This window comes from Lichenostomus cassidix, chromosome 13 (genome assembly GCF_008360975.1).
Source record: "Lichenostomus cassidix isolate B80296 chromosome 13, HeHo_3.0, whole genome shotgun sequence".
NCBI classification, from domain to species: Eukaryota; Metazoa; Chordata; class Aves; order Passeriformes; family Meliphagidae; genus Lichenostomus; species Lichenostomus cassidix.
In genome coordinates, this window is record NC_139494.1 from 18553305 (window position 1) to 18568852 (window position 15548).

At 43.2% G+C, this 15548-nt stretch overlaps 2 protein-coding genes across 2 annotated transcripts; one reads left to right on the plus strand and one right to left on the minus strand.

The window, feature by feature from the left end:
• Positions 1–1246: 1246 nt before the first annotated feature.
• LOC146431465 (uncharacterized) lies at positions 1247–3419 on the minus strand. The gene is made up of 2 exons (XM_085074153.1): positions 2906–3419; positions 1247–2727 (listed from the first exon to the last, which is right to left on the minus strand). The coding sequence occupies exons 1-2, from the start codon at positions 3044–3046 to the stop codon at positions 2464–2466; spliced, it is 405 nt and encodes a 134-aa protein (XP_084930279.1). The 5' UTR covers positions 3047–3419; the 3' UTR covers positions 1247–2463.
• LOC146431466 (C-terminal-binding protein 2-like) lies at positions 3089–14111 on the plus strand. Its single transcript, XM_085074140.1, has 9 exons — positions 3089–3220; positions 3799–3953; positions 4045–4189; positions 6614–6820; positions 7437–7651; positions 8430–8560; positions 8736–8863; positions 9396–9516; positions 10566–14111. Exons 1-9 carry the CDS (start codon positions 3172–3174, stop codon positions 10735–10737), a joined length of 1323 nt encoding a protein of 440 aa, XP_084930266.1. The 5' UTR covers positions 3089–3171; the 3' UTR covers positions 10738–14111.
• The last annotated feature ends 1437 nt before the right edge of the window (positions 14112–15548 follow it).

Here is a 15548-nt window from a genome sequence, read left to right on the forward strand (position 1 = left end):
ACTACCAGGGAAGACTGAGGGACAAGCCGCTCCTACTGAAGTCAACAGCATGCCCTGGCACCCAGGAAGGCCAACCATGTCCTGAGGTGCATCAAGCAAAGAACTGTCTGCCAGTCAAGGGAGGTGATTGTCCTGCTTTAATCTGCACTTTAATCTGCACTGGTGCGGCCTCACTGTGAGTACTGAGTACTGCACCTTGAGTGCAGCTTTGGGCAGCACAATATTAAAAAGACATTCAGCTGCTAGAGACCATCCAAAGGAGGCCATGAGGATGGAGAAGGGTCTGGATGGAAAGCCTTATGAAGAGGAGCTGAGGTCACTTGGTTTGTTCAGCCTGAGGAAGAGGAGGCCGAGGGGAGAACTCATTGAAGTCGTCAACATCCTCACGAGGAGAAGCAGAGGGGCAGGTACAGATGTCTTCACTCTTTTGACGAGTACAGGACTTGAGGAAAAGGCGTGGAGCTGAGACAGGGAGGTTTAGGTTGGATATCAGAGAAAGGTTTTTCACCTGACGAGTGGCTGAGCTCTGGAACAGGCTCCCCAAGGCAGTGGTCACAGCACCAAGTGGCTAAGTTCAAGAAGTGTTTGGACCCTGCTCTCAGGCACATCATGGGGTTCTTGGGATGTCCTGCACAGGGCCATGAGTCAGAGTGATGATTGTGATGGATCTCTTCCAACTCAGCATATGCTATTACTCTAGGATTCTATGATACATGGCAGGACTTTGGACCACAACACAGAGCTGCTGTATTCAGATAAATGAGGCTTTCTTTACAACTTTTGCCTCTGGGAACAAGGTTTCTAGGATTTCCAATTTCTTTGTCCTTAGAAAAATCATCTCTTGCCTCCTATCCCTTGGTTTTTTAAGTGTCCAACAAAGTACTTGCCTGAAGAGCTAACAGGAAGAGTGTTGACAGGTGAGGAGGATACCTGAATGCCCTCAGAGAGATTTTTACTGAGGTTTTTATACAGATATGAAGATCAGCCAGCTTAAATGTAAGGGAAGACTCCATTGGCCACAGGCAATTGTGCTCCAGAAGATTAAGACTGTTTGCGTAATGTGTTAGAAGGCTTTCCTCTGAGGTTTGGCCGGAAAACCAAATGGGTAAAACTGCCCAATTTTTGTTTTTTAATAGCTGCATATAGTGTAGACACTATATGTGGCTACAGTGTTGGAAATGTCTTGCCAGTGTTGGAAATGAGTAGTAGTCTTTCTGATTGCCACAAACAATTTACATGCACCAGATTATTTTTTTTAATTACAGGCAAATTCATTTATTCATATTCCTTAGCCTATCCTCTTGTATCTTCCCACACAGGCAGGTTTTGGCCTCTTCCATGTTCCTGGTATCAGAGTTACTCCTCATGCTTCTGCTAGAAAATATACCAGTTTAAAAAAACAAATTTATATAACTTTAGTCAAGGGTTTTGTTTGCTTTTGGCGAAGGAAAAGGAGTTTTAAATTTCTTTCCAAGGCATTGTTCTACCAGGTGAGGTGTGATGAATTTAACATCCGAAGAGACTGGAGCAGCATAAAAGATAAAGACCATCAATGGCCATCAGCGGCCATTAACGGAACATCAACTCCAAACCTCCCCCCTGGCATGGTCGGAGACAGCTAATTTGGGAGAAGAGAGGTAAGACCCAGTTAGCATAGGAGGCAAAGAAATCCAAATGCAACAGGAAACCAGATACTAAGAACTATGCAACTTTGGACTAATGAACAGTAAACCGATAAAGTTCTATGGGTTTTGACTGTATAAAGTTTGGGGGAAATCTTGTAAAATTAATGTGTCATGGAATGACTTTCTCTGCACACTCAGTCTATGTGTGGATAAAATTATTTCTGTGCCACATCCTGACCAGAACCTATCCAGGCCAGAAATAAAGTAATGCCTTGACTCTGTAACACTGAAATGTTGCTGGACGGATTTTGTTTTTCCCGCAGTTTCAGTGACACTTCTGTCACTATTTCAACCAGTTCATTAAATAATCTGAGATATATAAGGGTCATCAAACCCGGTGGGCCTGAAACCACATTTTTCTAAGCACTTTATCTTTGCCAAACATTCTTGCCTTGCTATTGTTTAACTGCCCAAGTGTGTGTCAGCACGGGCAGGCAGCAGCCGGGACAGCCACAAACCCATGGCCAAACCCCAAAGAGAAATTTATTTCCTTTTCCTTGCAAACTGGGGAATCCCTGAAGCAACCCCTAGGCAGAGAAAGACAAGGGGAGACACACGCACCATTAACCTGGGTTCATGCCAGTGGATCACCAGAGTGTTCACACCGATTTAGCAAGAGTTATTTCCAGTTGTGTGTTTTACAATCCTCCTAAACATGCAGACATCTACTTTTAACCGATTCCTCCCAACACCTAGGTGCCAGCTGGCAGTTCCAATTATCCCGTTGCCTTTTGCCCACCAAATTCCACCACAGAGCAGGAGGAATGCACACGGATCTCTAAAAACATATCGTGGCATATCTGAATGGAATGTGGGAGGTATTGAAGAAAAGGGCCATGTGAAAGTGGATCAACTCTATGGTCTTCAGATCACGTACCAGGAAAGTTTGTGCAAGAAATAGCTTGAATCTGCTCTTCAATAAACTGTACAGAGCTTGCCTGGCCATGTCCTTGTCGTGATTTATGCAACGGATTCTCAGGATGAGCGGGTATTGCAGCGTTGATCCACTCCCGGTAGCACGGGGCAGGTGTGGGACACACGGCTGCAAAGGCGGCAAGACAGAAGCAGAACCGCTTAGAATGGCTCCCCGTTTTGTCGCATGCACAAAGACCTTCCTAGGAAGACGTGAAGGAACATCCCAGGATCCACCTCTCAAGTTTTTGTAACCACCCTCCTGGCCCATTCCCTGCAGCCCCAGTTGGCCCGGAGCCGGCTCTGACCCAGGAGTACCGAACGACCCCGGAGAAGCCCAGCCCCGCTCGGTCCGGTCCGGTCCGGTCCGATCCCGTCCCACTGGTTCCCATGCCTCCCCTCCAAGGCCAAGTTCCGCGAACTGGAAGCGGAAGCGTGGGGCAAGCCATTGGCGGCAATGCCGCTCGCGTGGGCCCGGGCCCGCCTTTCCGGTTCCGCCGGAGCGGCGCGGGCGGCGAGTGACGGGTCTCGGGTGCTTCCGCGGCGCCGAGGGCGGCGCGGCCCCGCCCGGCCCATGGACCGGCACAAAGTGAAGCGGCAGCGTCTGGACCGGATCTGCGAAGGTGAGGCGGGGCGGGCCCCCCTCGGCAGCGGCGGCGGCAGCAGCGGGCGGCGGCGAGCGGCACTTGCCCTATTGCCGCGGGGACCCGACGCAGCCGCTGAGCGTTCGTCTGGCCGGCGGCGAGCAGGATGCCGGCGCCGCGGAGGCGCTGCCTACGGCATTCTGGAAAGGGGCGGATGCTAGTGACTGTCGGAGGCCCTGTGAACGTACAAGTTCTGCTCACTTAAGGAGGAAATAGTATCTGGGCATGCTGGGATGGAGCGGGGGCAGGTTACTAGGGAGGAGGTCTGAAGCGACTTTGTCACTCGCTTCAGGAGGCTGGAGTAAGAGGGCGTGCTGCTGAGTAGATCACTTTTGTGATCTCATTATTGATAAAACATGATTTATTTTCCTTTATTAAGTAGTGGCAGAGGTGGTTGTATTTTTTCCCAGCGTCTTTTCCATGTGTTTGTTTTCTATTCATGTATTTTGCTTTGCCTAATCTGTTCTTAAATACTATTAGTGCCTTATTGGACTAGCAGATGATGGTTCCAGAATTCTTGTCTTCCATGTAATCACTCCTGCTAACTTTCTTAATAGGCATACGGCCTCCTATTGTGAATGGCCCAATGCCAGCACGGCCACTGGTTGCGCTCCTGGATGGACGAGATTGCACTGTGGAGATGCCCATCTTGAAGGATGTTGCTACAGTGGCATTTTGTGATGCTCAGTCAACTCAGGAAATCCATGAAAAGGTGGGCAAGAAAATGTGCAAGCATTCAGAAGTAGAGCTCTGCCTTTTAGGTGACCAAACCAGATAATGATTTGGACTGGTTTTTGTTATAGGTGCTGAATGAGGCAGTAGGAGCTCTGATGTATCACACTATTACCCTTTCTCGTCAGGATCTGGAGAAATTCAAAGCCCTCAGGGTCATTGTGCGTATTGGCAGCGGCTATGACAATGTTGACATCAAATCTGCTGCAGAATTAGGTATGATGACACCATTAGGTGTCTGTTGCAATCAGAACTGAATGTGAAATGGAACACTCCTTGGGTTTTTTGTGCTTTATAGTTGAGTGCATTCAAAAACTTTTATGTACAAAGATCTGGAGCTGCTCAGTATCAGGTGTCTTTAGGAAGCTGACTAATATAGGGACTGGTAGGTGGCTTAAAAGAAAGATTCTCAGTTATAGATATTGATGTCTTTGTTGTTTGGGATTCAGGAACCTGAATATGGTGTCTAGGTAACTTTTGGTGAGATGACCTTGGTTTTTTTGTGAGCACTGAGCCAACTGATGTTTGAAAGCCACCTGCAAATGCTGATGCAGGATAAATTCACTGTAAATGCTTCATGAGCTTTCCTCTTAATTTTGTATATGCAAGTAGGTTCTGATTCAAAACTTTATTAGTTATCCCTTTAGAACCCTAGGCATGTGAAAAGCCTCTGGATCAAGTGACAAAAAGCTGCTATTTATTAAACAGATGGGAGTGAGACTTCTCGACCTTGTAGTCTCTTAGATGATATGGATCACTTAAGTACCCTGCCCCTTCTCTTTTAAGTTTGACAAGTGTAAGGGATTTGAAAGCTTCCTTATTATAATGCAGGTCCTGTTAAGCTTAAATCAAATACAGGTATTTGTATATAAAATTGAAATAGGTAGGCATTGCAATTTCCAGATCTGTAAGAACAGATGAATTGCTAATAAATGAAGAGTGTATATTTGGCTAGTGCTTGAATTAAGTCTAAAGAACCTTTTCATCTGGATGATTCAAAGGAAGAGTCTCAAGAGTTCCTGTCAAGGTCCATGGCTTTTATCCAGCCTATACATACTTGGGCTGAGTTTAGAACCTAATGTTGTCTTATGTTTCTCTACTTAAAGTCACCATCCATACCTTTGATCCATTCATATTCAAAGATTTCCCTTTCCCGCACTGCACACTCATTAATCCAAGGTGAAATAAGTCAAAGTTCTTTCACCATCAGGCTGTTGCTTGCCACTTTTGCTTTGGAGCAATAGTATGATGACCCTTACATGTGGCCAGATTTGCTTTTTCTTGGACAATTAATGGTTATTTTTATTCTTAGCCAGGCCTTTTAAGGTAAGATACTGTTGTGTGTTCTGAATCTTCAGAAACCAAAGGGCTGTTTTCCGTCTTTGTGCTTTTTCATATTTAGGCATAATACTGCATGTTTATACAAATGTGTGTCTGGCTGTGTAATGGATGCATGGGACTTGTCTAGAGTTGAATGAAATGGTAACCAGTGAGATTTAGAGAAATTGGGTTTTTCTATCACCCCTATTCATGCCCTCCGAGTTCTCTGTGTGGCATTATGACACAATTGAAAATAATTTGACAGAGAAGAGCAGTCAGAGATCTGGGATTGTCTGTGGCCGTTGCTCTCCTAATTCTCATGGGAAAGCATGGTTTTGGGTTTAGTCAAGTGTTGCCTCTGAATAGGCTAATGAAACAATGACGCCTTCAACCATTGCTTAGATTCTGTTTCCAGTTTTTAGCTAAGTGGTGGATTTTTGAGGCAAGGCACTTGCCTTGGTTTGGCAAGTGGCTAGAGTCATGTTTTGGAAGAGACCATTTCTTCATCCAATTATTTTTGTTTCTTGGCTGGTTTGTTGAATAAAGGAAAGCAAGAGTGAAATGGTATGTTGCCAGCCTCCTCCATCCAATTTCTTTTTTTTTTTTTTAATAGAGTACTCAGGAATTATCAGGTTTTGATACAGTGTTCCATCCCTCCCTTTTCTGACAGTAATTTATGCCTTTAGGACTTCAATTCAAATTTACCTGATAGTTGTAGCCATGGGTTTTATGGTCCTTGTGGTTGTATGTTATTCTAGAGTGGGAGTGTTATGTGTTGTTATTTTAAAGTGTAACTTCAAATGGATTTAGAGAAGCTTCTGGGGCTTCTGTCTACGTCTAATGAGTTAGTTACTTTTTGTTGCTCCTGGGAAGGCTGATGCTTGCAGTGAGCATCTGGACTGTGAGGCATGAAGAGCTCAGCCATCTGTCTCAATTCTTCTACAGTCTGCCAGTTAATCTGTCAGGAGTATCTGTGGAAGGAATGCATCTTTTTGAATGCAGATATTTTAGAACAGTTTTCTTGTATCACTTGTAAGGCCCAGTTTTCTCATTTTAGCTTGTTCGTTTGGTCTTTTGTTTGTTTTCCTGGTGAGTATGTCAATCAAATAGATGTTTCTAAGGAAGGAATGGTAGTTCCTGGGGGAATGAAAAGATGGCTGGTCCCATCTGTGTTGTTGTAGAGTGAGGTTCTGAAATGAATCCTGTGTTTCTGGAGTTCTGGAGTACTGAATTATCTTTCAGCATTTGTGCTTCTAGGGGCTTTATGTTGGTTTAGAATTGTGATGCTATAAATCTCATACTACCTCTGTGGCTTTGTAGGAATTGCAGTTTGCAACATCCCTTCCTCCTCAGTAGAGGAGACTGCTGACTCTACCCTCTGCCACATCTTGAACCTCTATCGCCGTGTTACTTGGCTACATCAGGCTCTGCGGGAAGGGAATCGAGCCTCAAGTGTAGAACAGATTCGAGAGGTGGCTGGAGGCGCTGTGCGTATCCGTGGGGAGACTTTGGGCATCATTGGACTAGGTAAGTGATGGGAATTGTAGGCTGAAAAGAGAACTGTGAACATTTTTGGGAAGCTAAGAGTCACATACTGAGAAAAGTGATAATTGTACAGCTGTTCTTTGTGAAACACTGACTTCTAAGGAATGGTAATGCCCTATTCTGTCATTCCGGATATCTTCGAGAGTTGGGTACATGTGAGGGGATCGGGTATTCTTTTTTCAATTTCAAATGGTTAGAAGAATTGGAACATTCATACAGCTCTTCTCAGTGACTGTTTCCCTATGTGTTAGGCTCTGTTATTGGTAATGAAGCTGCCTGAAAGGTGGCTATCAATTCCTTCTCCAAGTTCTTGTAGTCAGATTATTACCTCTGACTAAGAGTCCAGATTTGGCTTGAAAACAGAGCTGCTTCTTGACTAAGCCCTGGCTATTGCATGGGGAAAAACTAGAATTAGCCACATAGGATCAGCACTGAATAGCCTCCTCTGAACCCCTATGGCAATCCTGGGGGTTTCCAGGGCTGCAGTACCTTGGGCCCTGGCAGTAAACTTCAGTGTAGGCTCCCAGTCTGCCCCAGTAACTTGTCTTTAAAGTTTGTTTTACCTTTCCTTGATGATTGTGGGTTTTCTTTTGTGAAGGCCGAGTTGGACAGGCAGTGGCTCTGCGAGCCAAGTCCTTTGGCTTCAACGTGATTTTCTATGATCCCTATCTGCCGGATGGAGTGGAGCGATCCTTGGGTTTACAACGAGTAGGAACCCTGCAGGATCTACTAATGCACAGCGATTGCATCACATTGCACTGCAGCCTGAATGAACATAACCATCACCTCATCAATGACTTCACTATTAAACAGGTGCAGCAGGAGCTTGATTTCCCCCACAGAGCACTGTGGAAATGAATGCAAACAGAAACTGCTGCTTTCACAGAGGCTGAGAGCGTGTGAATCCTGCTGCCTCTGTTGTGTGCCTCCTGCTGCCTTTGGAGGCTGGGAGCGTGTGGATCCGGGTGCCTGTGCTTTTTGCTGTATAGAATTTTATGTTAAGAGAAGAACAGGATTGGCTCTTCTTGCCAAGTAGTTTCATTTATAAAGAATATTTTAGGTGATTCAATAATTACACATTATCTCTAAAATACATCATTTACTGTGCTGGTTGTGTTGTGGCTGGACTGTGTATGTTGTTTTACACAGCACTGCCAAAGCCTCTCTGCCCAAGCCCACTGCAAAGTCAGTCTCGGGCTAAACTCCACTAGTCTATGAATGTTTTCCAGTGCTTTTGCGAGAGATATTTGGACATTGTAGTCCAGTTTTGTATAGCTGGATACTTGATTAATGGTTCATGTCCTCTTTCTTTTTTAATGTAGTAGGATGAATATGGAGTGCAGAACTTGAGAGTTCCACTTTTGCCCTTGTTGTCTTGTGGTTTTGTTCGTTGATTTTTAAAGCAAATTTCTCAAGCATTGCTTGCAGGCATTTCCCCTGTGGTAAGCTTTGCAGTGAAAGCACTCCTAGTTCCTCCAGGCCTCATCTAATCACTGCAGACTCCTGCTTATTTCCAGTAGACTTCCCAAGATTCACTTAGCTTCCATGAAAAGTCTCATTCTCAATGTACTTAATATTTCTCTTCTTCCAGATGCGTCAGGGCTGCTTCTTAGTGAACACGGCTCGGGGAGGGCTGGTAGATGAGAAAGCCTTAGCACAAGCCTTGAAAGAGGGGAGAATCAGAGGAACAGCATTGGACGTGCATGAGTCTGAGCCTTTCAGGTAATATTGTACCTGCATGTCTGCTGCTATCTGGTGGCTCACTGGAGCTGGATGATTCTTTTGGTGGTTTGGGGTTTCTTTGGTTCATTTTTTTTTTAATTATTTGGGTTACAGTGATGCCCAAGAGGACAGATGGGGTTATCACTTCTGGAAAAAACCTTTTTCTTCCCCACAGTTTCGCTCAGGGGCCCTTAAAAGATGCACCCAATGTTATCTGCACCCCTCACACTGCCTGGTACAGTGAACAGGCTTCCATTGAATCCAGAGAAGACGCAGCTAAAGAGATCCGCAGAGCTATTACAGGTAATGAAGAAGATTTGCAGCTGCTGCTGAATTAGTGTTTTTTTGTTAGTTCACTGCAAGGATTATACTGATTGTTCTGAAAACTTAGACTCACTAACTGGTTTCTGGAACTGGAGTGTAAGTTGATAATTGTATCTTTGCCTTCTGAGAATTCTTGTACCTAATGCTGGAGTGGCTCTACCTCTCCTGGGGAAAGCCTTTTTACCTACATCTTCCAAATCCTTTGCAATCTTTCCTTTGACAGTTTTACTTTTTCCTTAAATAATAGCCTCTTGGAAGAAGTGAGGCTTGCCAGTTGCAGTTTGTGGCAATAATTTTCACAAGATCACAGAAATGGGAAGGAAAGATCAGTTTCTTGCTGTCCCTAGACACCAGATGCTCAGAGGAGAGTCTCCTGTGCCCAGTGTTATCCTGTGGAGGTGCATGAAAAAGATACTGTGCTTTTCCTTTCTACTTTCCTTTGTAAATGCTGCAGGGAACAAGTCTCTCCTACCTCTTTTCTGGTTTTTTGTCATTCTTGGTGCCCTTGCAGGTCACATACCAGATGCTTTGAGAAACTGTGTTAATAAGGAGTACTTGCTGTTAGCAGCTCAGTGGTCCAGTATTGATCCTGCAACTGTCCACCCAGAACTCAATGGAGCGACAGCATACAGGTGAGATATGTAGGTTATCCAAGCATGTCTTCCGGCTGAAGTAGGCCAGGGGTTTGAGAACTGCCTTTACCTGCAAACAGGTATGTCTCTGTTCCTATATACTCTGTATATGAGCTCTTTCCCAAAACTTAACAGCAGCACTTCTAAAGCTGTACTAGGACTTAGTGTGTACTTGGTCATTTACTTCCAGTTGCATACTGGTCAATATTTCCAAATCCTTGGAAGACCTGTCTAGGAGATACCGTAATATAAGAGAGCCTGCTCAATGCCCAAAAAAAGGACCGGAACTTTACATCAGAAGTTGTGTACATCATTAGGGCTATATAAACAAAGCACAGTTCTTGCCTGTAGCCCAGCTATGGACTATTACTGAAACATTGTCCAGTGGATTTGTTCAGTAGTCTAAATGGAGTGTATTTGAGTTTATTTATCTTTTACAGACCTGCTAAGTGATTGTGGGCAGGTTGCTTCCCTTCTGTTTGTCTCCCATCTACAAAATAGGAAATATATTTTCTTTCCTTGTGTGAGTGATTTACAGGGATTGAGATGTATTTATGGAGAGGGCATAGGGAAGCAGAATGAAAGTAATGGAAGAACAGGTCATTAGCAATTAATGACTGTTGCTCTCCTGTTTTTCATTTTGCATCCAGCTGTTCTATTAGTTCAGCTTCTTACTTTTTCTGTCTTGGAGCCCAGTGAAGGATAACTGCAGCTTATATTCCTCCTGCTGATGGGGAGGGAATTCCTAGCCCTCCAGGTGCCTTCATAGAGTACCTCACGATGTTTTCCACTGGAGATAAATTTTGTGTCTGTTTTCAAATGCTTAGTATGTGACCTCAGACTATCTGGGTCTGTCTGCAAACAGGTGTCATTTGGCATTGGGATCTCACTGCTGTTCTTCAGCTCTGAAGACTTTTCCTGTGTTTTATCTCGGAGCATTTGCGTTAGAAAGAGGGATTTGTTTCCAGCACATGTCTGAGAGCACGGCTCCTTTTCCTTTTAATAACTGTTGGATAAGCTTGTAATTTCTATGTTTTTGTTGGTTTTAGGTTTCCTCCAGGAGTAGTGGGAGTAGCCAACCCTGGGCTGCCAGAACCACCAGTAGTGGAAGGGATTGTAGCTCATGGGATCCCTCCTGTTTCTCACTCTGCACCACGTACCCCTTCCCCAGGAGAGACAAGCAAACTGGATGCAGATAGAGAGATTCCTGCTGACCAATAGCAGTGTGTTTCTCTCCTCTCCTTTGGCAGCAGGAAAATGTAGGAGGGCATCTCCTCCTAGGACCTTCTTTAACACCCTACAGACACTGTTTCCTGTTCACATGGGACAGGAGAATGCATTTCATTGCCGACAAACTTTAGCTCTTGCCTTTATTTTGTAACCCTTTAGTTATAATTTCTCAATGAATCTTTCTCCTTCTCTGGGGCATGGCAGCAGTGACCTTGCCTCCCCTTGGCTTAATGAATCAGTTTTTCCATGTATCTGCTTCAGTTGTCTGTGACAGGGAACTGTCTTTGTGTACATGAAAATAGAAGTGAAGCCGCCTGATCAGGTATGGTCCTCAGTGTTCGGAACACCAGACTTAAGTGCACACTTTTCAGTTGTGACTTGTAGCTTAAATTTAATTTGGCTGGACCTCTTTTAAGTGTAGCCATGGGGAATATTAGAAAAGATATTAATGAATTGGAGAAGTTGTGACTATTGTCTTCATTATGCCCTTGATAGAATGCAGCCTAGGCTAAGCTCTGTGTGTTACTTCGCTTGTTTTAATTAACGTTTACTGTGAGAACAGGCATAGCGCAGGCACTGTTAATTCTTGACCATACAAAGTTTCCTCTATGCAGTTGTAGGCCTGACATTAAAACTTAGCAGTCTCAAAGCCAGCCTTGTAAATAATTTGGAAGGGATTAAAATGTCATCAAATGTATTTTGGTGGCCACTATGTTTGTGAGGCTTCAGAACAGTTCACCCTGGAGTCTATAACTTGGAGAAGGTAAGAAAATGCAGAAATGGGAAAAGCTTGCACTGAGAAACAGCAAGTAGCAATAACGTGCAGCTGCAGTTGCCAGTTCCTCACACACAAGTACCTCATAGTCTATGGCAGTGTTTATCCACAAGGGATCCATCATGCTACAATTCCAAGCTTTAAGACATAGATTTTTTTTCTTTTTGCATAATTGCATCAGCTAGAAGTAATGTCCCACTTGTCTGTGCTGGTGGAGAAGGCAGCTTTTAACAGTCAGGAAAAAGTTTTCACCTAGAAGGTGGTTGAGCACTGGAATAGGCTCCCCAGGGAAGCTGTCACAGCACCAAGCCTGTCTTAGTTCAAGAAGTGTTTGGACAATGCTTTTGGGTACATGGTGGGATTCTTGGGGTGTCCTGCACAAGCCCACGAGTTGGACTTGATCCTGATGGGTCTCTTCCAACTCATCATATTCTATGATTCTATGATATACTATGTCTTTATGACAGAGCAGGGCAAATATAAGACAGCAGTTTGTTTTACATGAATAGGCTTTGTGATACTAAAGGCGAATGAATACTTTCAGTTTTTCACCTGAAGCCAAGGCAGGATTGTTGCTGGCAAGTCTTTTCCATTTCACAAATGACTGAATATGAATCGCTTTTTTGAGGGGTGTGGAGTCTTCAGCAAAAGAGATTCCACAGGAGAAGATTTTTCTTTAGTTCCAAGTCTTACTTTAATTTCATCTCGTTACACTTCAGTTACAGCCTTTCCATGCACAGGATGTAATAATATCTGACTGATTTGTTCATGTTCGGATATATTAAAGTAGGTGCTATAGCAGGGGCATACCCTATGTGTGGGTTTCTCTGCCTCCCTTGATGATTCTCTCTGTTGTATGTCTGTGACTGGAAGCTGAACAGATGGGAACAGACTGGAAAAACAAAGTATGGACAAAATCCTCTGTTTAGGCTGTTTAGTTTAGGAAAGTAAGGAAGCTTTCAGAATAACTTAAATTTTCAGATTTTTTTTCCTGGTTTTAAACTTCTCTCCAATACTGCCTTCTCTGTAAAGGCTTGCTACTAAAACAGTGATTCATTCCTTTATCTTCACCTTCTCCACTCCCCCCAGCAATTCAGGAAAGGAAAATAGTCAAGATGTAAACTTCAGGTGTTTTCTTACAGATCTTACACTTTAACTGTTTAGCATTAGTGAGATAATACTAGTTTTCTAGTGCTGAGTGTCTTTTTTTGATAAGGTATTTGTCTCAGTGAAGTTTCTTGGCTTCTGTGTTTTTGTGGATTATGCTGATTCTACTTAAAATTCATATACCTCCTTGGCTGCTCAGGTTTAGCAGATCAGACTGAGACTGGTGGTAGGCATGAGTTACAGAAGAACTTGTTCTGAACAAAAGCATGGAGCTCAGAAGCCCATTGATTGCAGATGTACCTAAAATAACCAGCAGCACTTTCCTGAATTCTCTAATGTCTAGGAAATCTAGATTTCACAAGCTGCTGGCTCAGAAAGCTCTACTGACAGGTGTGGAAAAGTTTTCAGAGAGCTCATCTTCTGTCTTACCACATTAGGGAAGCAGTCTGTCAGTAACTACTCCTTATTTGCTATTGAAAATTCCTGCCCTGCTTATGGGTTCAGGTCTGAGATTTTGTGGTAAGGGGCTTCTAGTTACAAGCTTTGAGGATCAGAGTACATTGACCTTGTCTTTTCTAGAGCACAATGCAAGATAGATTTATTTTTTTAAAAGAGGCAATTTATTTTTTTTTCTTCTTAACTACAAGTATCTCAATAGACCAGTCAAATAGCTGAGCAGAGGAAGAGTAGAAAGATCTCATTTGGGGGAAACTTGAGTTTCTCATTACATATTTTTGATGGCTAGATACACTGGTGACTAGTAAGCATAGGAATTAAATAATTGATGTTGTAAGAAATATTTCCAGTTATGGGTACTAAGGAGTTGAAGCTGACAGCATTGATAGTGGCTCCGTTCTATCCAACACAATGTAGGGTTGTAATTGAATGTGACAGTAATTTTCCCCCTGATTAAAGCCACAGCAGAAAATGCTGAGGTAAAAATGGACAGAAACCTTATCTTGTCCTCAAAGGAGGACTTCTTTGCTTTTATAGGATTACTCTGCTTGTGTGCCATTTGTACCTCTGCTGACAGCCTGAACCTATTATCACCAGACAAAGGCTGTTCTGAATGAATAGCTCAAAGAAAAAGTTTACCAGTACTAAAGCATCCTGAGGTCTTCTTTCCCTGAGTGCCAAGTGCTTTGTTAGCACTCTTTGCTGTGTGATACACTGAACTTGCAACACCCTTCCCAAGCTTAGTGCAGTATACAGAAATGGAATGACTTTTTTAATGCCTTCCTTCAGAACTAGTGCAGAGCTTTAATCCCAAAGAACAGAAGTCTCCCAGGGTGAGGCAGGAGTTCCCTAGCCACACTGATCTGCTTACAGGAGGTGCTCACACTATCCCAAGGTACATTCTGTTTGTCAGGGTCACTGCTGCTGACCAGCTTTTTTATAGAGGACTCAGAGTTTCAGAAATATATTTTTGTAGATGATGATTAAACTGTGAAACGTTGAAATAAAGCATGTAAACAAAACCTTACAGCACTGTCCTCTGTACAGATGTTTTTCTCACTTCAGTTCTCTCCTGGCTCATTAGAAAATGTTTGATGACTTCTTGGATATATTTTAATAAAGTTCTCCAAAGAACATGGCTGCTGTCTATGGAAGGGGTAGCCTTAGATACAATATTGAAAGGGAGGGTTGAAAACCTGTGCTGATGAGCATCTGCATCAGTCCTGCTTTTCTTAAACTATGTGAATTCCACAAAATCAGTCCCTGGATCAGCCACTCTGGCAAATTACTTTCTTTGTATTCTGGAGTATTTACCATCAGTCAAGGCTGTGAAGGTGGCAGTCTGGAGAAGAAGCCATCTTCAGTGCTTAAGGGACACCTTTGGATGTAGCCTGGTGGTTACTTACGTGATTTCTCACAAGTTGAAATTGTGGTATGTGGTTTTGCAGCCACTTAAGTATGTAGTTTAACAGCAGTAGCTTTCACAGTAAAATAGTCTTTGAAATTAACACACAGCCCATGAAACTAATTTTTCTAACTTGTAATAGAGGTTGGTGCAACACAATTAGCATAGAAAAGTTGATATGTATTTCATAAATTGAATTTAATTCATGCTTTATGGCCTATGCTGCCTGGGAAAATCATTACAGTTAGGAACCCCCTAGTATTTGTGGATGTTGGCCCACCTGCTGTTGTATGCCATTGGAATATCCAGCACTGTGCTTGGGAGATGAAAAATGCTGGCCTGCTTTATTGTGGCCATGAAAGCCTGAGCTGGTAGAATGAGAAGGACATAGGAGCACTTGGAATCTTTCACATTATAGAACTATTTCTGGTGCATAGTTGAGCTTACTGTTTCAGTAAAGAAACTTAAGACATGAGGGCAAAGACTGCTCTTCAAAGCATGTAGTACTCATCTTGGATTTACCCATGGCAGTCACTTAAATGCAAGACATAATGGCTCTTCTACCCTTCACTAATGTTTCATGTAGGTGTTGTAGTTAAGAAAAGGAGGGGGGGAGCTAATAAATCCAGTGGTGTGTAGTAAATCAAAACTCAGAGAATGCTGTACAGCACGGGAGGATAGCACTGAGTGCTGATGCCACTCATACTCCAAAATTTTGTGTAGTTGTTCAAACTACCATAGGCAGACTCTGCTTCCAAAAAAAGTCTTTTGAACTGTTATGTAATAATCTGTTTTAGAATCTGTTCAGAATTTAATTTGTGTGACACATTAGGTCTTAAGTCACACCATAAAGAAAACAAACAATGGAATGAACTATGAAATACAATCCTGATGACAGGCACATTGTACGAACTGGTAATGGGCATTGTCTTGCCCGTATTTCAGTCAGTTCACTGCATTCCTCTAACTAGAAAGTAACAAAGAGGAAATGTCATCTACTTTAACCTTGCATAATCATTTGAATAAACGAAAGTGAAAGCAAGGCAATTTGCCTTTGCT